Source organism: Spermophilus citellus (genome assembly GCF_964194105.1).
Source record: "Spermophilus citellus genome assembly, chromosome: 2".
In the NCBI taxonomy this organism is placed as follows: domain Eukaryota; kingdom Metazoa; phylum Chordata; class Mammalia; order Rodentia; family Sciuridae; genus Spermophilus; species Spermophilus citellus.
In genome coordinates this window covers 200,845,306-200,870,664 of record NC_138183.1, presented here as the reverse complement: position 1 = coordinate 200,870,664, position 25,359 = coordinate 200,845,306, and the positions used below count along the sequence as shown (strand labels likewise).

At 35.9% G+C, this 25,359-nt stretch overlaps 1 protein-coding gene across 1 annotated transcript in view; it reads right to left on the bottom strand.

Moving 5' to 3' along the window:
* NLRP14 (NLR family pyrin domain containing 14) overlaps positions 1-24,328 on the bottom strand; it is a gene marked incomplete at both ends in the record, with an annotated part of 30,054 nt that extends 5,726 nt beyond the window's left edge. Inside the window, 9 exons of the mRNA XM_081280365.1 lie at positions 227-397; positions 2,286-2,456; positions 4,161-4,331; positions 4,800-4,970; positions 12,906-13,073; positions 16,244-16,414; positions 19,360-20,953; positions 23,199-23,267; positions 24,037-24,328. Coding sequence (XP_081136491.1) covers positions 227-397; positions 2,286-2,456; positions 4,161-4,331; positions 4,800-4,970; positions 12,906-13,073; positions 16,244-16,414; positions 19,360-20,953; positions 23,199-23,267; positions 24,037-24,328 — 2,978 coding nt within the window. The remainder of the gene's footprint in view (positions 1-226; positions 398-2,285; positions 2,457-4,160; positions 4,332-4,799; positions 4,971-12,905; positions 13,074-16,243; positions 16,415-19,359; positions 20,954-23,198; positions 23,268-24,036) is intronic.
* Between the last annotated feature and the right edge of the window lie 1,031 nt (positions 24,329-25,359).

Genomic DNA, 25,359 nt, shown 5'->3' with positions numbered 1-25,359 from the left:
ATGAACGGAGAAGCCCAAACAGGTACCATTTACTTACTATGTATCTTTTATACCAAAGAACATGTAATACACATTGACCCATATATTTGAAATTCAGATTCTTATTTCTCAGAGTAATTACCTTCTAGTCCTCATTGTTTTTTTCATTCTCTCCACACATGAAACTACTATCTATACTAGCCATCAAACAGGTATCATTTTCCTAATGATACAACTACAAACTCACCCAAGCTTCTGAATGTTACTATTTGGATGTCTTAAAGCATCACATAGAATTTTCATCCCATCATCCTTCAGTTCATTATTCCCAAGGTCTAGGCTGTGCAGGTTTGGGTTGTTTAAAATAACTGAAGCCAGATCCAAACAACATGCATCAGTGAGAACACAACCCATTAATCTGCAAAAAATAGAAAAGAGAAGTGAACCCTTCAGTTGTCAGGCTTAGTTAACTTTGTCCTAGTAGAGCTGCCCAGACATTTGAACCTCTTCTCACTCTGTCTACAACCCAGAACACACATGGGAAGGTCTAATGTTACTAGCAAACAATGCAAAAGAAACCCAGTGGGTAAAACTCCGCCCCCCACCAACAGATTGCTACCTATAAAGCTGATAAAGAAAAAGTGATTATACCCTTGATTTAAAAAAAAACAAAAAACATGGATATAAGCTTTTCCAAGAAACAGATAAATTATTTCCATTTTTAATAGATTTTTGAAATTCAAAAAAGAAAAAAAAAGCTTTCCAGGAATCTACCTCAAGGTTTCATCTTCAAATAAGAGAGCATATGAAAAGCTGTTTCTTGCAGGTCCTCTGCATGGCCTTAAGCTTTCCCTCCTACTTTGTCCCCACAGTATTTTCTAACTTTACACAAGCATTTTTCTCCAAATACAACAGCAATTGTTATTCCCTTTTACTCTCTCCCTCCTTTCCTTTGCCTAGGATATCCCTACATGACAAAATCCTCTTCATCTTTTGAGCCTAAAGAACTTCTGTGTCCACTTCTCCTTGCTCCTTGGGTCCTTCTACCAAAGTATGGTATACATTATGACTGGATTTATATTTATTTTCGTGTAAATCAACACTTTATGTTAATTGAGAATGAGAGTATCACTTTCAATGGCCTTTAGGTCAATGGCCTCAGCAGCTATCTCTTATTTATGTTAACATTGGTTGAAGGAAAGGGCATGGCTTGCTTAGATGCTATAACTAAGCAAAAAAAAAAAATTGTGTTTACAGCAATACCCAGGAGAGAAGGTGCGCTGACCCTGAGTGTACAGATCACTTAGAAATTTAATCTCTGTAATGAAATGAAGGTATTGGATTTGCAAGTATTTCCATTAAGTAAAACTTTATCTCCCAATTAAATTATCAAGGAAATTTCAGAGAATCACATAATAATCCATATCATACATTTTCCTGAAGAAAGTAAAGGTGGCTCAATCACCTTGGTGTTTACAATGTCACAATAAACTTAAACCAATTTGGAAGTGTGGTTATCACGACAACTACTTCTGAGTACTCCAAGGATCTTGAGTTTACAGTTCCAAAAATCAATTCTGGGTTCATGTGCTTAATGAATTATCCAAGCTACTAGTCCCAGTGGAGGCCCTTGAGGAAAAGTGAGCCAAGGTTACTAAGTGACTCATCCACCCTGCTTCATTCTAGCCACAATATTTATACATTGAAATATTAAATATCATGTAGTCATTAAAATTATTTTAATATTTAAATGTGTTTCTGAAATAATATCAAGTGAACAGAAACCCTAAAGTCATGTCTATATAATAATGTATACATAAAGGCCATACATACGTAAGCGTACTTGCTCACAGACCAAGAGGGGACATAGGATTAAAAATGTTGGATGTGAAATGGGGCTATAGAATTTTTTTAAAAATATATATCCCTTGCAGTTTCTTTGTAAAAAAAAAAAAATCATAAACCTGAGTTTAAATATAAAGAAAAACAAGAGTACAATTTCAGCTTCATGGCTATAAAGTGGAAGAAACACAGATTCACAGCCAAGGAAAGAGAAAAGTGACTCCTGTTTAGCCTGATGCTGCTGAGTCTTACCTGAGGGAAGCTGATATAGTGACTGATTAAAAAACAAATCTGATGGACAGACTTCTTCAGCTTGTCTCAGGCAGAATGACAGAAAATCAGCTCTATACACTTTTCCCTGATACCCAGATCTCAGCCTTCCTCACCTCTCCCCCCAAATCTCCTCTACCCTTAAGACAGCCTGTAACTGAAACTACCCAACAGTAAAGTCCCAGAAAACCCACTCTAAATCCTGAAGATTACAGCTTGGCTGCCGGAAGACATCACACAGAAGCTTTACTCCACCATCTTGAAGATAGTTTGAACCCAGGTCCAGATGCTTGAGGCTCTTATTGTGCACAAGAGAAGTTGAGAGATATTCACTGCTCAGTGAAGTGAAATGGCAGCACCTCAGCCTAGAGGAAGGACAATGTAAGGAAAGATGGAAACATTCTTCTACTGCCCAGAGATTTTTATATCTGAAAAATTTTAGGTTATAATCACTTGCCAATACCCAATCTCAAATCAGACACTCTTGACTAGCAGCCTGTCTCACATGGGACATTTATGTCTGCATCAAATTGTATTAAAGACTGGATTCATGTTCTTCAGTTTTTCTTACTCTAAAACCAATGTTAACCTTTTTATATTGAATACAGTACTATTGCAGAATAGAGCAGCAGGCAGATGGCATATAATAGGAGTAATCATAATAAAATAAGCATTCTTCATATGTAATAAAAGTGGCATTTTCGATCAATAAGAACAAGACATCGTGCTATAAATTATTTTTGTACAATAGATCTGATAAGTATAAATCTTAAGACAAAACTGGGAATAATTTAACATGTAAATGTTAAATTGGAATAAACTTTGCATAATTTAACATGCAAATGTTAAAAACAAAACCATTAAGAACACAAGATAATGACTTAAGTGGATTTTTTTTAAGAAAGGTATTTCCAATTTTGATAAAACCTCTAGAAGTCATGAGGCAGAATTTGACCTTATGAAAAATTTAAATTTCTATATTATGAAAATAACCATAGAGAAAGCTGGAAATAAAGCAACATGCTAGGAAAATTATTTGCAATATGTAATAAGTATATGTGATATTAATAACCATAATATATATAACATATCAGAAAACATGCATAAGAAAAGTAAACCTATGAAGAAGCAATTCCTAGAGAATAAAGAACCTAAAACATTTGAAAATATGTTCAACATCAAATTACACATTATTTTTCAACTTTCTAATACTGATCAGAAAGATTGTGAATACCTAGTGGGGCATTAAAATGAAGGTCCCTAGACTACTGCTGGGAATATAAACAACCTATCTAGAACATTTGACCTCCCCAAAAAAGAAAACAAAAATCCAAACTTTGGCTTATCAATTGTATGTCTAGGAAATTATCTAGAAAAAATTAACAGAATAAGCACATTGTGATTCAGCCATACAATGGAATGCTATTATTTCTGTTTAAGGAGTGTGTAATGTGTTTGTGCAAGAAACAAAAAAATACCTATATAAAAAGTTCATTCTAAGCCCAAATGACAGAGTTGCATAGTTGGTAAACTTTAGTTCTGAATTCATCATTTTCTTGTGAGATGTTAGACAAGATAAATTATCTAAGCCTCACATTCCTGACCCGTATGAGATACCTAGAACGAATGTGGTCAGTTTGACACCATCAGGTACCCTTGCACAGCTTAAATAAACTCAGCACAGTGTCAAGAATAGAGTAAGGATACAATACATGGCAGTTATTAGCATCATCATCATCATCATTAAGGGGTAACAGCTAGGAAAACAAGAGTCAGAATTTGTTCCTAACATCTCCATCTTAGCTTGGTGCTACTGTAACAGAACACCTGGGGAAATTTATAGATAACAGTTCTGGAAGTTGGATGTCCAAAATTGAGGGGATATGTCTAATATCTCTCATGACCTAATCACATTTGAAAGATGCCACCCACCACCCTCAACACTGCTGCATTAGAAATTAAATTTCTGATACATGAATTGTGGAAGACACATTTGAACAATATCATCATTTTAAATATACTTTACAATGCATATTATATTGGAAAGATGAAAACTAGTAGACACTTACACAAGGCTTTGTAGAGTACACTGTGGGTCTTTCAAGGCATCACTTACAAGCTTTACTCCATCATCTCCCAAAACATTGTCTGCCAGGCATAAATGTGTCAGTGTCTTATTGCTGAGGAGAGCCAATGAAAGATCCTCACAACCAACTTCTGTGAGGCCACAACTTTCTAAGCTGAAGGATAAACAGATGGGAAAGGATCCTTCAATTTCCACAGTCTATGTCTCTTCTCCTTCACAAGGAAATTAGCAGGTGCTTATAAATTTGATTCTTTACTATGGGATTAACCTCAACAAATCTACTTAAATTGTGAATGTCATTGTAGCCATGTACAGGATAGAGTGAAACAAAGGAAGAGGAGAAGTCTAGAAAAGGAAGGAAAATAAGCTTGATCAGAAAGAAAATTATCTAAAAAGTCATGTAGAAGAAGAAGAGAGGGCTGCTGGTATAGTTCAGTGGTATATCACATGCTTTGCATACACAAAGTCATGGATTCAATCCCCAGACACACACAGAAAAAGAGAAGTACCGAAACAGGAGGTACTTTCAGAATTCACCTAGGACTGACAAACCAGCCTGTTAATATTAAGACTCAGGCTTTTCCCTATTTAAACCATAATGAAGTTATAAAAATAAACTCACGACAGTCTCTCTAGACAACATTTTGGATGTCGTAAGGCCTCACATAACAACTTCACGCCATCATCCAACAGATTATTGGCCGACAGATTCAGAAATATCAGGTTCTGGCTTTTGATGAGAGCCTTCGATATATTTAGACAACAAACTGCAGTTAATTCACAGGATTCCAACCTGGAAAACAAAATAAAACAGAAATGATACATCCTACAGAAGAATGACAATCACCACTCACACCCAGCCAGAGGGTAAAGATTTGTCAGTTTGGGGGGAACCTTGACTGAAATTTCAGCTTCCCTTCATAGAATCAGTTATTTAAGTATAATGCTGTGACAGAGTTGAGGGAAGAAAGCTTCTCTCTCCCATCCCCAAATCCCCATGAAAATGTGTATGAAAGCATTTTAAAAATCTTTAATGGAAATACATTTTTTAAATCTGAGAGGTATTTCCCTAACTACAACTCTGAAGAAGATGGATCAAAGGATAACTGTCCCCTCCAACACTGATCTGTGGAACAACAGAGGCAGACAGAAGTCAGGAGGGATCTCCCATGAGCTTGCTTACTCATGGGAATCAACCCATGCTTTCTGAGGAACTTGGTCCTTAAAAGTGAAACCAAGAAGTAAATCAGAAATAAAATTGTTTCTAAAAGAGGAAATGAAGTAGACAAAGTACACGTAGAATCCTTCTAAATAATCTTAAAAGAGATTTCTATTTGAAAATAATTTGTGCTCCATACACTGGGAGTGATCAACAATCTGTGAGAAGAGTCAGGCAGCACAGGGTTCTTGGCAGCTGGAGCTGCTCCAGGTATTCCATTTAATAAAGGGCTTAACAATTTGAGGCACTCAGGAATCGGTTCTCTCCATCAAAATCAGGGTACACAGAGGCAGGAACAGGAAAAAGCTCCCCTTCTGCAGCCCAGAATTAGATACAATGGGTGACCTAGAGTATGACCAAAGGCTGAAAATCTTAATTTTCCCTGAAAAAAAAAAAATGTTCTGGGTTGAATTATGTTCCTCCAAAAGTCAAATGTTGAGATGCTAACTCCTAATGTGGAAGTATTTGGAGGTGGGTCCTTTAAGGAAGTACTTATTTACTTAAATAAAGTGAAAAGAGTAGGGTCCTAATGTAATAGGACATACTTATAAGAAGGGAAAGGGATACAAAGAGTGGGCAAGTACACATAATAAAGGCCATGTGGGGACACGGCAAGAAGGCAAAAGGTGAGAGACCTCACCAAAAATCAACCCTGTCTGCTCTTTATCTTTTCAGCCTCCATAATATTGAGAAGTAAGTTTAAGATACTCAGTTCATGGCCTTTTGGTATGGCAGCCTGAGCAGACTGGACACTGTATTAGCAGCCACACAGGTAGTTGGGGAAAAAAGGGGGACTCTTGTCATTCTGTTTGTACAGAACTCTTCTAGACGGGAAGATTCAATATTATGAGGACCTGTGGATAAAATATTAAATTCTTACAGAAAGATATTACACTAAGGGGCAAGTGTATGAAAAAGAGAAAACTAGGGGACATGAGAAAATGTGTGGAAGGATTTGTTTTCATTTTTAAATGTATAGGGAGATAAAGACTCTGAAACAAGTAACACAACACAAGGGGAGCGAGATTGAGAGAAAGGGAGCAGGCTGAGGATGAAAGAATCCAACAAAATCAAAAAGAAAACTGCAATCTGAGTTAGATGTAAAAAAAAAAAATACTGAATTAAAATTAATGAAAATAAGTTTGAGAAACTCCCAAGAAAAAAGAAGGAGAAACCAAACATTAAACTGACTAAAAATTACATAGGAAAAAATATCTATGATCAATGACCATTAGGTGCTTTTGAAAAACAGCATGAAAAAGAGAGGAAAAGAACTGAAGCCATTTAAAAAATTCAATTTAAAGAAATCCTTGCTGAATAAAAAGATTGCCCTGCACCAAAAGATATTTTATGCAAAAGAAATAAAAATATATCCTATCATCATCAATGACAAGACAAAATACTACAATCTGCAGAGGCAGGGAGAGAGACTACAAATTTGGGAGTCAGGCTTTTTTTTTTTTAAGGTGTTGATAGACCTTTTGTTTATTTATATGTGGTGCTGAGAATTGAACCCCAGAGCCTCACACACGCCAGGCAAGTGTGCTACTGCTGAGCCACAGCCCCAGCCCACCAGGCTATTCTTATACTACTCTTTAGAACACTGAATGTTAGAAACTAATATAGCAAAGTAAAAGTTCGGAGAACAGGGTGGAGATCTAGGACCCTGGTAAGCTGTCATACATCTATGAAGGCAATTGAAGGACATAAATCAAACTCTACCACTAACATACATTTCAATAAATCATTAGTTTACAATCTCACCAAGAATGTAATTAATAAAAATTAAGCTTTTTTACAATGGAAAAGGAGTTTAAGAAAACAAAATCTGGTAATATACATTGACAAAAATTTTGTATGTGGAAATTAAGTCTGAATAATTATATTCATGTTGTCAAAAAAATTCAGAAAAGTATCCAAAGTGTCCAAAAGTATAAAATATGTACCCTGTAATCCCAGATTAAATTAACATACTTGAACTGTATGATAGAGGTATGCTAAATGTATTACTTTATATAAAAGTATTTTAATGTCAAAATCCTTTTGAATTGGATAACTCAGGCAATTTGGAGGGGATCTAAAGAAGAATAATGACCACCAATTAAATTAAAAAGTGAGTATTTACAAATTTCTGGACACAACTGTATATAAAACAAAAATGAAGTAAAATATCTCTCCTTTAGGAAGAAAAAATAGAAAGCTGGAAATAACAATTGAAAATGTTTTTAACCATAAATATTAAATGCTTAACTATAATATATGCATTTTAAATGCTTGCTTAAATCATTTCCACATTAGAAGTTTGAGTTTCTTGAGATTTCCATTTTTCTTAGTGCTAACTAATGAAATTTCACCTATGGAACCTCCTAACTCCTGATGAATGAATCTCAGCTTCATAAAAATGTTCTTTATTTTGCAGCTGCAAAGAAAAGCAGGTAGTTTACAAGTCAGAAACTATTTTATAAAAGTGAATGTTTTGCTGTTTGCAGTGGCGTACACCTGTAATCTCAGCAGCTCGGGCGGCTGAGACAGGAGGATTCCGAGTTCAAAGCCAGCCTCAGCAAAATGGAGGTGCTAAGCAAGTACAGAAAAACTATTTTGTATTTTTTATTTTCTCTAAATAAAAAATACTAAATAGGACTGCGGATGTGGCTCAGTGGTCAAGTGTCCCCGAGTTCAATTCCCGCACTGTACCCTCCAAAAAAGAATGTTTTTTTTTATAACTAAGGCACTCAATTACTTGGGACTTTAGAAATCATTGCTATGTCTTGTGAAAACAACCCTTAACTACTAAGTTTTGACTGTCATATGAAATAATATGTAACTCTTAACATTCAAATTAATATTTCTGAATTCCTAAATACTAAAAAATATTGAAAATATTTTGTCAAATTTAAAAAAGATCACTGGAACCCTCACATGCATAGAAGTAATAATAGAAAAAAAACTGATGATTTGAATAAGGTTTGTCCTCTCTAAACTGATATTACAGCTTAATCCCTTTGGGAGGTCTTAAGAGGACAGAAATTTGAAATTTAATCTGTATTTTTAGAAATGGGACCGTTAGGTGGTGATAAGGAAAGTCATCAGGGTAGATGAGTACAAGTGATTGAATACTGGTGGCTTTATACAAAGACTAAGAGACCAGAGGATATACGCATCCCGTCTCTTGCCATGTTACGTCTTGCACCACCTCAGAATTCTGCCAGCAAGGAAGCCATTGGCAGATTCAACCCCTTAACCTTGCACCTCCAGAACCATGAGCCAAAATAAACCTCTTTAAAATACCAGTCTGGGGTATTGTGTTACTACCAACAGAAATCAGACTAAGACACTGTTTCCTGTTTTTTCTAGAGTTAGGAGGAAATGTGTCATTTATATTAAGATATAACATTAGTCACCAGTAATTCTATCAAGAGAGAAACTGCTGAGGGATTATGGCTCCAAACTGACACCTAAATATAAGCCAATAAAACAGATTATTTTATCTTACATTTAGTTTCTTCTGGAGAGCTTACCCAATTATTTTTTCTTTTTTCTGTACTGGGGATTGAATTCAGGAACACTCAACCACTGAGCCACATCCCCAACCCTATTTTGTATTTTATTTAGGGACAGGGTCTCACTGAGTTGCTTAGTGCCTCACTTTTTTTTTTTTTTTTTTTTTTTTTTTTTTTTTTTGCTGAGGCTGGCTTTGAACTTTCGACCCTCCTGTCTCAGCCTCCTGAGCTGCTGGGATTACAGGCCATGTGCCACCACACCCAGCCCAACTATTTCTCAATAGTAGCACTAAATTAAGGCTCATGGCTAGAAATTCCTAAAGCCCCTTAAAAATACACAAATTATAATTTATGTTTTTTATTGGCCTTATTGATTCTCGTCTATGGCTCTGACCAGATGTCACTGGGTATAGATCCACAAGGTGGCTCTACAAACAGTTGACTCAGAGCAAGGGACCCATGTTCTACCTGGAATAAGTTCTTGGTTTGAGAGTTGGTCAGGGTAGAATTTTATCAGATGCAAGATGATGTGGCTTTCCTTATGAGTTAATCCCCAGTGGAATAAGTTCTCCTGTGCTGCTAGCAGATTAAGATCAGAAAACTGCCATCAGAGAAAGCTGCTATTCCTCAGTCATGAGGAACTGTAACTCTGAAGATGAGCACTGCAGAAACTTGGGGGAGCTGTTTGAACATTATTTTTCTCTTCTGAAAATGTCTGCTATGTATTTCCAGGTTGCTCAAGAATTTTCCAATTTTTTTTTGTTTGGTTGTGAGGTTACTTTTATGACATCATTAGAAATTCAGGGATGACAGGAGAGTGTTGTTGCTGAAGCAACATGCAGAAGCTGTCTTTCTCTGAGAATCAGTATGAATGTACCACAGGTGACAGAGGAATTGTGTTCCTAAGAGAAGGTACCTTTTTAACAGGATAGGCCTCATGGGCCTACTCTAAATCAAGGAAAAATCATTAGATAAATTAATTTTCTGAAATTTGAAATGTAAAAGATGGCTGGCTGTATAGCCTTCTGATTTATCACAGTGAAAACAAAAAATACGAACATGGTGTTTTTAGATCACATAAGGCCATATACTATATTTAACAGTGAAAATTAAATTTCTTAAATCTCTTATGCTTACATTAATTACATTGATATTTAAAAGCATGTATGTGGGAATATGATTAGAGTTAAGTTAGCAGCATATTTATAAATTGTAATCAGTTAATATTGCAATTATATACTATCTGGGTCAAGTTTTGAGGTGTCATTGTTTTGATATAATCTTAGATATCAAAGGTGGTAGTTATATTATCTTTAACGTTAAATATAGAAACAGTTTCTAAACTTTGTAACCAATTTTGGAACCTTGGAGTTACAATATTTTAAAAATAAGTTAGCAATTTATGTGTATCAAAGTTTTCTAGAAAAATTTAAGACATAAAATTACTTTCTTACCACACAATTTCTTTTTTTTTTTTGAGAGAGAGATAGAAAGAATTTTTTTAATATTTATTTTTTAGTTTTTGGTGGACACAACATCTTTATTTTTTTTATGGGGTGCTGAGGATTAAACCCAGCGCCCCGCACATGCCAGGTTAGTGCGCTACTGCTTGAGCCACATCCCCAGTCCCACAATTTACTTTCTTAACACCCATTTGTTCTTCATACTATTCAAATTAAAATAGCAAAAAAAACCCATATTTCCTTATATTCCATGTTATTTCTGTTTTAAAAGTTAGGATTTAAAATTTTAAGTGATATTTCATTTAAGCCTAATTGGTATAATTAGTATGTATACACAGTATACATACCATAATCAAGTTTACAAAAGTGAGTGAATACCAGAAAAATTTTTGTAATGGAGGAGAGAGGACTGATATTTAGTTTTCAACTCTCTGCATACTGAATAATGTGCCCAGGTGGCAGAACTTCTGGTTCCAAAGCGTGTACCCTCTCCAAAGGCTATTCATATTTATGATGACTCATTATGTGCTTCATGATTGTAAATAATTATAATAAACCAGAAGGGCTCCTTGCTCCTGTAGAAGCAAAAATTTCTATTGATCCACATGTTATTTACCTGTTATCCAATATTTTACTCTAGTTATTGCAGCACTGTTGTGGATATTTGCCTTTCTCAGGTATGTTTCTTTTATTCAATTATTGTGATTGCTTCCCTTATGATATTTTAAGTCTTCTAATTAGAAGTATTTTAAGATGTGTTGTGTCTTTATACCATTTGACATTCGTGTCTGGTAGAACTAAGAACTGCTCCCTCATACTGTTTGTGACTCCCAGTCTAAGAAGGGATTCTGGACACAATTAGGAATCATTGGCATACTTCTAATGTATTTAGTTTTCTTCCCCCTATTTCCCAGCATATTTTAATAACTAACCTATTATTGGGCCCACAATGTGGAAAAAGTTATGAAGACATGAAGAACAGAACTTTCTCCCTTTTTTTCTTGAAACTTTAGTAAATATTATAGTGAAACATTTCTGTGAAAATTAGTGATTATGTTTACCTTTTCAGTAAATTCAGGTACAAAGGCTGAAATGAATCCCTCAGCAATTTAAAGTTTTCTAGAATATCTTATTTCTAAATATGCAAAGTTCTGACAATAATTGGGGATAATACTCTGCAGGGCATACTTACAAAGACCCACTAATCTATTAACACTTTATTGCCCATACCATCTGGAATTGGGGAGAATAAACCATCAAAACACAATTCTGAAGAGTTCAGTTCAGTATGATTTATGCAAAAACCAGACTAAATGAGGACATTCATACTGCCACTGGCTCTTATACCAGGATATTTAAGGCAAACAGAAAACTGGAAGTTTTCCTATATGAAATGTTAAGAGTAGGTCTGGGAGACCATCAATTATTCTCTAGTGGCCACCCACAATGAAAAAACATCCAGTCCTTCCACAATGTAATGTTACGTTATTGCAAATTACGTTATTGCAAAAGCATCTAATCACTGGTATAAGAAGCCCTAATAGTTAACCCCCAGAGAAGATTCCCCACTTGAAAGCCTGCTAACTTGGTCTTCATCAAGATTGCAAAAGTAAATGAATGTCGAAGACTTTATTCAAACCTCAATTAAAAGGGCTCTTTCATATCTTGCTGATCTGTCTCATGCCAAGATTTTTTTGTCTTAGATACATAGCTCCCACTGTAAGAAATATCTTTCCTACCATTTATGCTACTAATACACTTTATTTTTAGACATGGGAACCAGTTACATACTTCTTACTTGATTACAGACCACAAGAGCAGGTTACAGAAATTATTCATAATGTCCTAAAACTACTTCACAGCTGTTAAAACTTTTGCCCCAACCTGGCCTGATGACAACTGCATTCAACCCATGTTTAAGAATTATCCAAGAACTCTCCAGACATGCTATAGGTTAATTTCATCTTGCAGAAACCAGTAAGATTTTTTTTTAAATTCCCATTGGTCATAGAATCTAAGAAAGACTCACTTCAGATATCAATTATCTCTCCAACACCTTTCTTTCCACAACGGTGGCATACCTGGCCCTTCATGCATCAAGACTCAGTCTTGGCCAACTGAATTGAGTCTAGGGATTACAAAAACTTCTAAGATAAAACCTACTATAATGATTTTTTGTTTTGTCAGAAACTGATTTATTTGACCTTCACTGGAAAATAATATATTTCTTAAAATCTGTCACAGATTTTAATCATCAGAACAAGTATGATTGCTAATGTTCTCACATTCTTAAAGAAAAATCAGCAGAGGGCTGACACTAGATAAATATCTGATAACAAGCAAGCACCTTTACAGTTGCCACACTGTTCTTTCTCAACCTCTGGTCTTGTTACTGAGTTGCAGTTATAAATGAGGGGGATTCATTACCAAAACTCAAGTAAAACAGCCTGCTCCAGCACTACACCCTGTCATCATTAATACATTGTTTGGCTGTCTGTTTGGACAGATCAAAATCTCAATAATAATATAAAAAACTCAATACTTACCTCAAATTCTGTAGTTTACAGTCTGGGTGTTTCAAGGCTTCACATAATGACTTTATTCCATTATTCCCTATTTTACTCTCTTTCAGGTCCAGATGCATCAGATTCTGGTTGTGAGTCAACAAACTAGATATACCCCGACAATCATCAGGGAAGGCGACAGATCTCAACCTTCAGAAGAAAAAATATGCAGAAGGGATTACAAAATCATCTCTATCTCTGGTTACAGCACCCCTCTCTATTCATATTCAACTCTTGGATATTACATAAGTATTTTCTTATCTTACTTTCATCTTTTATCTGACTGGGTTTCTCATATTTTAGGTCAGGTAATTAATCTGAGTTTCAGAGTATTGCTTAGAAAAGCAACTGTGTTACAGCTTTGATTTCCATTTATATCCTGACACCACCAACCTTTTTGACCTTAAAGGAAAAAGGTGATAACATCAGGAAAAACAGAGTAGCTTCTGAAGACAATCTCAGGAATGACTACCAAAATCATCAGCACTGTTCCAAATACTGCAACTATAACATGAAATAACAATATTAAAATCTTTAAGTAATCAAAATGAGTGCATAGCTAATATCAACTGTGTGGTACACATCATTAGCAAAACACATTGTTACAAAATATGCCTTGTAATCTTACAGATGTTTTTAGGTGTACAGAGGCAATTTGAAGCAAAATATAAAGTTAAATTTTCCAATATTCTTTCCTACTTTCCATCTGCTAACTCAGTCAATATGTCTGATTCTTCTGTAGTGCCTTTGCTGGCCCCAAATTCCCAGTCTGTTCACACTTAACTGTTTGAAACCTCCTCTTGTGATACCTCCTCTCCTCCCCTCTGATCACTACCCTTTCTCCCATCATCTCTGCCCCCAATCATCCACAAGAAAATAAAGATTTTTTTTACCCACTTGTCACACTAACCATCCTCATCTAATAAAAGTGCCTAAAGCATTCTGTAAATATAAATCAGAAGCAGTCTCACTTGTTGAAGTAAAGGAACTACCACTAAGGTTGCAAAGACAGAATAGTCACCAGAGTGTCATCCCTCTCAGAGACCCTTGCATTCTAAAAGAGGAATCCATTTAACCAACAAGGCGGCATTGGTTTTTAAGATTTGGACTGGTGACATTCAATGAAGGGATAATGTTGTCAGAGGTTTAGAAATGAGTGAAAAGGACTTCCAAAAACCCTTTAATCAGAGCATATACCCTCTTTCCTCAACTCCTTAATCTACAAGACCAATGAACTCTAGTTACTTGAAATCTATTACCAGAACTCACTAAAAACACAGATTCTGAGGAAAATGTTTAATGAAGCCTCTTTCCCCTTGAAAGAGCATTCAGGGTTGATAGAAACAAGGATCCATCATTTGTTCAGCATTCAATACATACTTCTAAGCACCCAATGGACCTTGGGCATATGAGACAGGCACTAAAATATAGAGGGAAATAAAATCAGTTCCAGGTTCTAGCAGAATGCAAGGGACATGCAAACAAACACATTTTTAAAAATGAGAGCATGAGAGCCAAATTAACAAAATTTAAAAGATTGATAGCAGCAAATGTTGGCAAATATAAAGAGCAGTTAGAACTTCCATATATTGCTCTTAGGACTACAAAATGGCACAATCACTTTGGAGAACTGTCCATTTCTTAAGATATACATCTATTAATCGGCAATTCCATTCCCAAGTATTCACCAAAGATGAAAACTTATGTCACAAGGAAAGAAATCAAAGAATATTCAAAGCAGTCTTACTCAAAAGAACTAAAAAATTAGGAAAATCCCAGGGTTCCATTTACAAGAGAATGAATAAAGAAACTGTAGTATAGTCATATAATGAAATGCTAGTCAGTAATAAGACTAAAATATGTAAGAAAGACATTTTTCAAATATTTGTTAAGAAAATAGGATGGACACAATAAGCATATACTGTATTAGTTAAACTAAAGGATTTATAAGAAAAGACAAAGCTGCCCCATGATGGCAGGTATTAGAATATGTTTGCCTCTGGGACTGGATGACATGAAAGGACTGAACAGGAAGGGCTACAAGGAAATTTCCTGACATGAAGAAAATGCTTTATCTTGTTTTGGGTATTGGTGACAATATGTTATATTGTCACAGTTTTTATATCTGGGCATTTTATTGAATGTTAATTATTCAATAGAAAACCAATTTCAGGCCAGGTGCGGTGGCACATGCTTGTAATCCCAGCAGCTTGGGAGGCTGAGATAAGAGGATTGCAAGTCCAAAGCCAACTTCAGCAAAAAAGCAAGGCGCTAAGCAACTCAGTGAGACCCTGTCTCTAAATAAAATACAAAATAGGGCTGAGGATATGGCTCAGTGGTCGAGTGCCCCCGAGTTCAATCCCCAGCACCAAGAAAAAAAAAAAAAAAGAAACAATTTCAGAAGAAAAAATAGAAAATTCTAGAGCTCGTCTTTGAAAGTGCTTTGCTGATTTGCCTAGAATGTCTGTGGTTTTTTTTTTTTTTTTTTAAAGATGTGTGTACTTGGGCTGAGGTTGTGGCTCAGTGGTAGAATGCTTGCCTAGCACGTGTGAGGCCCTCAGCACCACATAAAAGTAAATAAAAGTATTGTGTACAACTAAAAAAATATTTTTTTAAAAGAAGGATAAAAAAAAAAGGTGTGCACATGCACATTTAAGGGCTGGGGCTGTAGCTCAGTGGTAGAGAGCCTGCTTTGTACATGTGAGGCACTGGGTTCAATCCTCAACACCACATAAAAAAATAAAGATATTGTGTCCATCGACAACTAAAAAAACCAGATGTGTACATTTAATACTTTATTTGTTAATGTGGTGCTGCCGAGGATCAAACCCAGTGCCTCAAACATGTCAGGCAAGCACTCTTCCACTGAGCTACAGTCCCAACTTCCCCATGTCTCTGTGTTCTTTACCTAGAAAATTCCTAGTCAAGCCTCAAAATCTCATGTGAACAATTATCACACCCTGTAGAATCTTTCCCAAAACAAGTTAGTTATGCTCCCATATCCTCAAAAGTTTCTGCTGTTCGTGTTCTTAACAGTATTTTGACAAAGGATTTTAAAGTACCATTATGATGAACACATTTTGATCAGTGTGTCATTAGTCAATTTGTTGTTTTGCAAACATCAATGATAGGACTTACAGAAACCAAGATAGCTATGAGATCACTAGGAGATAGAATTTTATCATATCACCATCTGTCATTAACAAAAATATTATTATGTGTTGCATGACTATTTATTTACCATTAGTTTCCCCTAATAAAAAGTGGAAGATAAGAAGAAAGATCAGTAACTCCATTAAATTTTCTTATGCCAGACTTACAGTAGTTTTTGTAGTTTACAATTGGGATGCCTCAGTTCTTGACAGAAAGTCTTCATTGCTAATTCATCAAGGTTACTATGATACAGTTCCAATTCTCTGAAGTTTTCATTTGTGTGAAACACAGAACAGAGATTTTTCCAGCAACGGATAATACGATCACTGTCCCTTTGCCTATATATGAGTGGAAAGAAGAAAAAGATGTGTGAATCTATTTCAGCTCAGTCAACTCTCAGAAGATGATATTAGTATAAAAGTAAAAGTGCTTTGGAAATTGGAGGAGCATTCAGTGCAGCTGTTCCATGGGCATAGTCCAGCAGTAAATCTTCTCTTTACTTGGCATCTTTCTAGAAGCTTTGTTTTCTTAATAGCTTCCCCATCTCTTATCCACTCCCTAAATACACAAAAAATTAAAACTATAGAGAGATTTCTCTTTGGAGGGAGAGACCTAGGAAGAACAAGAGATCAAGTATCTGAAGAGTCAATGTCATGAAGGGAAAAAAAAAAAAAAAAAAGCAAATGACCACAAAGAGTAAGGTTAGGATTAGTAGGTAGCAATTTGATACGTTATATATTAAGAACCAAAGGCTTTGAGCCTTATCATTTAACTAATTATAATACTTTAGATACATCACATCAATTCTATGAGCTCCAAGATTTCTTCATTTATAAAATGGAAATATCTTCTCTCTTTATAAGGTTGTGAAGACTCAATAGTCAAGATAAGTGGGAACTCAGAAGCACCCGCAAACATTAAAATGCTGAATGAGTTAATTATCAGTTATATTACCAAAGACTCTAAGATGAATAAAGGTGGTAAAGGAATAAATCAGAAGTAGCCTGGTGACTATAATAAGCATAAGCTCTAGAACACAGAACAACTCAACTCTTCCACTCACTAATTGAAAAATTTACTAATCAAGTGAGCTTCAGCTTATTCATCTTGGCAAATAAAGTTGAGAATCTCTTAGGATAACTGTGAAAGTTCAGCAAAGCAACCTATAGAAAATGTTCAGCAAGTGTCCCAGGTTTTAAGGGCTTCCTAACAATTGTTAGCTATCATTTACATTAAAATATTTAGTAAATAAATTATATATAAAGTATTTAATATAAATATTTGTTGCTTTCTTCATAATAGTTACTAAATAAATTGGTTCTGATACTTTAATTTAAATTGGAATGAATGGTACTACAGAGTAATGGTCTACCACTTAAGGTCAAATTTGTGAAAACTTGATAATAAAACATTCAAATATTTCCTATGAACAAATGCTATAGACAAAATGGTGAATGAGACAAGTTTACAATATAGTTATCTTGTAGAATAGACTGAAGTCACCTACAATGACCCTTTTAAAACTTGAGTTCTCGGATCCTTTAAAAAATTTTTAGCAACAAAGCCAACTCTAGCATTAGCAATTCTGCAACATAAGTGAGGGAAGCTAGCATGAGGCCTGACAATCTAGTGGCCAGACTTCCAAACATTTATTGTAAAGTATAAAAGACATTCTTAGGCCTGGGTTCAGTCACATTTTCTTGAAATGGAATAAGGAAGTCAGACTTAAGAAAACTGACTGAAGAAAATTACTTGAACTCCTTAAAAGTAAAGGTCAGAGCATTCCAGCCCCCAATTTCTATTATCACGGTTCAGAGGAAAAGGAAATATATGTTCTTAAGAGATGGCTGCTTCTGTAATTGTGTATAGGTCCAATGGAACAGCTGGGGAAAAGTTGGAAAATTACAGTCTCAGGGGACTCAGATGTGTGACCTCACTCAAGTTATGCCTTTGTGGTGTCTTTTTTTTTCCATAAGTAAAATGAGAGAGAGCATCTACTTCATGGGATTGTTGTAAAAAATAAATAAAAGGTCTTAGAAGACTGTCAGGTATACAGTAAATACTCAGCAAGTGTTTGTCTTATTTGATGTTCTTGAATCGAGAACTTATTTTCTAGGGCTGGGGATGTGGCTCAAGCAGTAGCCTGCTGGCCTGGCATACGCCAGGTGCTAGGTTCGATCCTCAGCATCACATACAAATAAAGATGTGTCCACCAAAAACTAAAAAATAAATATTAAAAATTTCTCTCTTAAAAAAAAAGAACTTATTTTCTAGGTAAACCTCTGAATCTCAGCTTTGAAATCTTAAATAGATATTTATGTATGAGATGTATAATTTTCTTGCTATTAGCATTAAGCTGGATAACATGTTGAGTGTCTGGCTCATTATGAGACCAAGTAAGCTCTCAATTTTAATTAAATTTGGAACTGAATTCTATAGTTCAATTTGTCCCCCAGATTTAGATGGGTAGGTGAGAAAAGTAAACTTGAGGATGGGAATAGGGCCAAATAATATACATAAAATGCTGAAGGTGAATTATTCTTTTAAAAAATATTTATCCAGGGCTGGGGTTGTAGCTCAGCAGTAGAGTACTCGCCTAGCATGTGTGAGGCCCTGGGTTTGATCCTCAGCACCACATAGTAATAAATAAATAAAGGTATTATGTCCAACTACAACTAAAAAGAGTAAATATTAAAAAAACAAAAACCACATTTATCCAGCACCTATTATTTCTTACTAACCTCTGATAGTCTTTACATACATTAAAGGGCTGAGATCTTTCATAAAGCATGTGCACACACACTAAAGGTCTACCTTTAACAAAGGGAAGGTGAGCTAGGTCAGTAGAGTACAGGGGTACACAGTACAGGTAGATGACCTTTGTGTATCAGCTTCAGCAAGTAGTTTCTGGCCCCTTATTTTTCTGGAAGGGATTGTTTTTAAAAATGAATATACTTCCTACAATGGATGCAAGTTTGCATGACACCATATCCTTCCTTCAGAACTGAAGCATTCATTTCCCCGAGTTGCTGGGAATGCTGACAGCTGAGAGTTGTCATCCCTGTGCCTTTTCTAGAAGTTTGCCTTCAAACCAGAAAAGCCAGCTCAAGCAAGTTTTTGCTTATTTCTTATAGCAGTCAAGACTGGTCAATAGGGGTTTAAATGCCTGGCCTCCTTGCCACAGAGTGGAACAGCTCTCCAAGGTTATCCCAGCTCTGGGACCTTGGTTCAACTCCTCCTCCAACAAAATCTACTTTCTTTATTCCCCCCACAGGGCACTTACCAAGTGTCGGCTACAGGGCCTGAGTTTAACGGCTTTTCAAATATCATAGTCACAGACAGTTTAATGGTCTCCAAACATTGGCAGTACTGAAGGCAGAATGAAGACACAAGCAAATGGGCTTCCTTGCAAATCTCAATTTTAACCTTTGGAAAATAGCTCATTGCCTGGATTACAAATGCTTCATCTTGAGTCTCATAGAGACAGAAAAACAAGTCCAGAAGTTCCAGCTGTGATAAAGAAGTGTCACTTTTTCCAAATACTTCCATCCACTGAAGTAACTCTGATTTTAACTCCAGGGATATTTTACAATTAAAAGTGTCCTCCAATTGTTTCACTCTATCTTCATTCAAAAGGCCAAACAGAAACCATTTCATTTGCCTCAAATGGGGGTTTTGACAACTTTCACTTTCAAGTAATAGCTTCAAGTCCTCCAAAGACTGGAAGAAATGGTCTCTGTGTTCCCAACTGACTTCCAACATATAGAACATAGCTGCAAAAAACTCCTGAAAATGTAGGTGAGTGAACACAAAGCAATTATCATACTCTGTGTCCTTTTGAAGAATATTCGCATCCAGAAAAATTGAGAGGTCAGATCTGGTTAACCCATGTTTCCTGAGATTGTCTTTGTAGAGCACATGTGTCATGGTCCATACTCCTCTGACAGCCAAGTGGCACAGGCTCCTTAGCTGAGCTTCATTGGGCAGTTTAGGAGAGTGTCCATTTACTGGTGCAAACAGGCTGGAGATACAGCACATAAACAGAGCTGTGGTTGTTTGGCAGATCACGGTGACATCGCTGCCCCTCACCATTTGCTGCTTCAGGCAAGTACAGATGATCCAGCACAGTAGGGGAACTTGGCACATGTCAAAAAGCATCTCATTGTCTCTTAATGAACTGAATGCTTTCATGGCCCATGTCTCATCTTCAAAAAACTGGTAAATATACTCCCTTCTTGAATCCTCAGACATTCCTAGTAGCACTGCATAACAGTGGTCCTTCAACAAGGATGTCAGTCTCTTAGAAGCTGTGAATCTTGATGTCACCAACAAGAATGATTCAGAGAGCATCACTTTCCTCAGCAAACTACTCATGAGGAAGGACACAGGGTGTACTTGGGTCCAGTCTTTACAAAGTGCAAACTCGGGTTCCTCAAAGGCAAAGTTCAGTTCGTCAAAACTATCAACAATAAAAAGAAGACTACTTGGCTGAGACAGGATACTTTCAATGGGGATTTCATTGCTAGGCCAGTCCTCTGATATCAACTGAGCAAAGCTTCTCTCTTTCAGCTGGCTAATTTCTCGCCCATTGAGATAAAAAACATAGGCAAACTTCTGTTGATAGAGATTGCCCTCTGCCCATTCTAACATCGCCCTTCTCATCAATGTTGTTTTCCCAACTCCAGCAACTCCCCAGAGCACCACTGTCTGTGGCTGATCACCAGTTTTGACATCCACATCAAACAAATGCTCCAATAGGTTTCGCTCTTCCTGAATAATTCCATGATGGAAATCTGTAGGTTCTCCCGGCAAGGAGTTCCTAACCAATATGTCAAAAAATTTTTCCTTTATTTGAATTTTGTATTCTGTTCCACCACCTAGGACATAATGGAGCAGGAAAAACAAAAAAAATGATCAAAACAAATTTCATTAGTTGCAATGTTAAGAATACCAGAGTTACAAAAGTAATATAGGCTGAAATCAAAGATGGCTTAGATTTTAAATGGAGAAATCAAAACAAATATTTCTGTAGGCTTAAAGCCTGCATTAGAAGCTGTTAAATTGTTATGGAAAATAAAAATTAGATTTACTCTAGAATATGTTCTCTTCTTTATACCTTTCTCAATAGAGAAAAAGAATGATATGTGGTGAACAGAATCATCATCCAGATAAAAAGTAATAGAGACAATAACAGCAACTAGGGAGGACAACAAGACAAACCTGAATCTATACATCAAAATAATCCAAAGTAGATTCATTTCTATTAATGAACACTGAAGCAAAGCCTGAATATTTTGAAGAATTCCCAGTGTCCAAACATAATCTCATCTTGATCTAGAATCTTGATTTCTGCCTAGATCTCCATTCAAATGATACTGTCTTAGAAAGACCTTCTTTGAATCTTAGTCTTAGAATAGTTCTCCCTTTCATATATTCTCAAAACTTGATGTATTTTCCATTCACAATACATATCACAAGCTTTAATTATTTACTTTCAAAGAAATGATGCACTTGGGTAGAGACTATATCTCTAGTTCATCATCACATGCCCAGAGATGAATATCTCCTTGTACACAAGAAGTGTCAGAAAAGAATGCAATCATAATTGAATACTGTTCAACTTCTGAATAAAGTACAGATGTATGCAAAAATGCAAATATGCAAAATATCAATTATTTAGTTAAAAAGAAATCAAGTTTCAGGGAAATCTGTTTAATACGATCCTGTCCTGGAAAAAGTAGACAAACTTTATGTGCCTCAAAACCTACAGGATATGCATCAAAATGTTAATACTGGTTAATTCCCTTTTTTTGGAAAAGTAAAATAAAGGTATTTTTCTTATTTTAGAATGTCTTAATGGATAACACTTTAGTATAATCACAACAATATTTTCAATTAGGTATTCTACTTATATTATCTATATATGCTTATGTTTAAGTGAAAATGGCAGTAATGATAAACACAAGTTATTATTATATTTGTACTATGATGTGGTATATTATTTGAAACTAGTTGTACATTTCTGATTCTAAGATATATTAATAGCAGGTTGGGATACGAAGAGGAGAAAAGGAGAAACCCACTTTTTTAATGATATTTTGAATCCTTTAAAAAATAGGTTTGTTTCACTTATGGGAAGTTGAAAAGCAAAGATAGAAATAAGCAAACATATGATAGCCAAAACATTTTGGTAGGTTGGAGGAAGAACTATTTACAAAAACTAAACCCTATCATGAAACTACAATAATTCAAACAGTGTGGAATTGATATACATAAAGAGGAGAATCAATAAATCATTACTGTTCTTATCTTTGATTTTGTACTTATAATATTTTCTAAAGTTTCTATAAGAAGTACTGTTAACTTTTATCACAAATTGCTGAAAAATAATATAGACATAATTAGCTGTATTTAAACATCTCAACAAACCCACTAGGTTTGAAATAATAAAAATTATCATTAGTGTTTTTCATACTACAGGTGTGGGAATTTATAGTCAAGGTCATTTAATAAGCAAACTGTATTCACTGGTGCTTGAAATTAAGTATATTCTCAATTATTTATTTAATGAAATAATGTGGCCATTTAGAAAACATTGTAGCTAGGTTAAAAATAAAGTTCTCTCACTTGGCTCAATTTTCTTTCTACTTTCATTCCATTTATAGAAGCTAGAACTCAACTAAGTATAATTCAAAACAGAGCAAGGGAAGTAGAAATGGTGATGAACCAGGACGGAGAAGATCTGGTTCCAGAAATTATAATTAACATGAACTAGTTGGTCACCTGGAACTCAATTACAGCACTACTCTGAAAGAAGGTAATAGATGTGATAAGCTGTACGTCCTCTGCCAACTCAAGAAATTTTTAGTCCACCTTGTTCTTCACACTGTCAACTTTTAACTGGACATTTCCAAATACTGCTCTCCTGAGGCCCTGCATTAATATGGCCCTGATTCCGACTTTGGACCAGACAGCCAATGTTGTCAACTCTTTCTGAATGATACTCAGGAACAGGTTGGGTATTAGAAGATATTAACAAAAGTTGAACAATGTTCCTCTGGGAGATAAGCCCTCCATGATACTTCAAAAGCTCAAATGCTGACAAAAAGCCTATCTACTCACCCAGCACCACCTCCTGAATTGGTGCCTCTCCAGCCTCAGCATCCTGTGGTCTCATTTTCTGGGCTGTCCCTGCAACAAGTTCCAACAGAATCATGGTATTTTCCAAAATCAAATATTTTAGGTGATGGACAGAACAGGATCCAGCATTTCTACTCATTGCTCCAGTTCTGAGACTATCTGGGTTAAAAGAAACTAGAGGCAACAGAGCCTCAAACCCCACCAGCTTAGCCAAGGGAGGAAATGATGCGGTGCAAACAAAACTTGCCATTCCTTCTACTCTGCAGGTCTAGGGCAAATGGTGTAGTACGAGTCTGTTTCCTTGCCTATGTTGACCTTAGAGCAAGACGAAGATGCACAAAGTATATAATGGATACACACTTGTAACTGTAAAGCCTTGTATATGAGCAATGGATTTTAAAGTCTATAATACTGAGATTGCTAAAAATACTTGCTTTGTTTTGTCTTTTAGTAATTTTTAGCCCATTATATTTCAGCAAATATTTTAAAGCATATTTGAGATTTCTCAGAATTTAACCTATGACTTTATCATTTAGGCAAAGGCCATTAGATGGAATAATTCCCATTGGTCAATTCCTTTAGTCATTTTAATAGGTACAAAAAGTTATCCCTGTAAAAAAGCTTGGCTGAGTGATATTACTCAATCTCCTGCTTCAGTGTTGCCCAAATGATCTAATAAGCTCCCCATGTATGAGACCACCACTAAGCCTATGTCCCTTAGAGCGGTTTAATCCCCAAGTCCCTCTAAAGAATCATTCGGAAGAGCTTTAGGAAACACTTCCTACTCCCTCCCCCCAGATTTGTCCCCACTATCACTCACAGTTGATCTCTGCTTTTGCTCTCTGACACAGATCTTTCAAGTTCATCTTGCCAAAGATTTTGAGAGTCACATCCCAGGCCTGCCCTCCTGGATAGTGTTTGTTAATCAGGTTAGCAAGTTCCTCCCGCTTAGCTTTCTTCACAGCAGTCCAGGGTATCGGACAGGGCTGGGGTTCTGTGGTCTCCTTTAGGAACAACTTGAATTTACTTAATTCCTCTTTGTTTAGTTCCTCCAAATACAATAGGATCCCAAAATCAGAAAAGAAGGAAAACGATGACGATGAATCTGCCATCTTGTCCATGGATCAGAATTCAGGCTTCAGTGGGGAAAAAGAAATTTTAAAAAACATGGAATAAATGGGACATGTGGAAAAGTATGATTTGAGAACCATAGCATTTTCTGATACATTTCCTGACAAAAAACAATCCTTTGACATAGACCATTGTATTGCGTTACTTTTTCCACCCTCCCAAAATTCAGTCCCAGCCCCACCATTTTTTTTTAATATTTATTGTTTGGTTGTAACTGGACACAATATCTCTTTTATTTATTCTTTTTATGTGGTGCTGAGGATCGAACCCAGGGCCTCCCACATGCTAGGCGAGCACTCTACCGCTGAGCCACGATCCCAGCCCCCCAGCCCCACCATTTATGAACTGAAAAAGTTTGAAAGTCAGTTCATCCTCTATCAGCCTAGTTTATACTTCTCCAAAGAGATGATATGAGAATCAACCTCAGAGGAATGTAGTATGAATCAAAGGAGGTAGGGTTCATGTATCACCTGGCACAGAACAGGCTCCTACTAAGTATGGGTTAGTTTGCTGATTCCTTCTCTTCCCCACAGACACCTAACACATATCTCAGCCTATAAAACATTGTTACTGCATCCTTGCCAATACATTATAACTCTTGAAACATACGCAATTGGAACATCCCACAATCTCATTTTACCATGTCATGTCTGGTCACAAATTCATAGAGGCTCTAAATGTCTGGTGCTTGCTCACAAACTCCTTTCATACCCACTCCTAACATCAGTTATTGTGGGTGAAGTTCACTGTTAAAGCTCATCCCAGATAGAATTCTTTCATATCCTTGACATCAACTCTCATGACCTTATTGCACTCCAACATTTTACTCTAATGCTGTCATTGAAGGTTTCAATAGCTACTACTAAAATTCTTAAATTGCAGACTCCCATAACTCACTAATATCTTAGAGTTAATTGAGCAATTTCAAGCCCCGATTCCCATGACAGTTTTTCAAACACCAAATTCTAGTCTTTTGAGCCCTGCATTTCATTTATCAGCCACTTTATTCAGT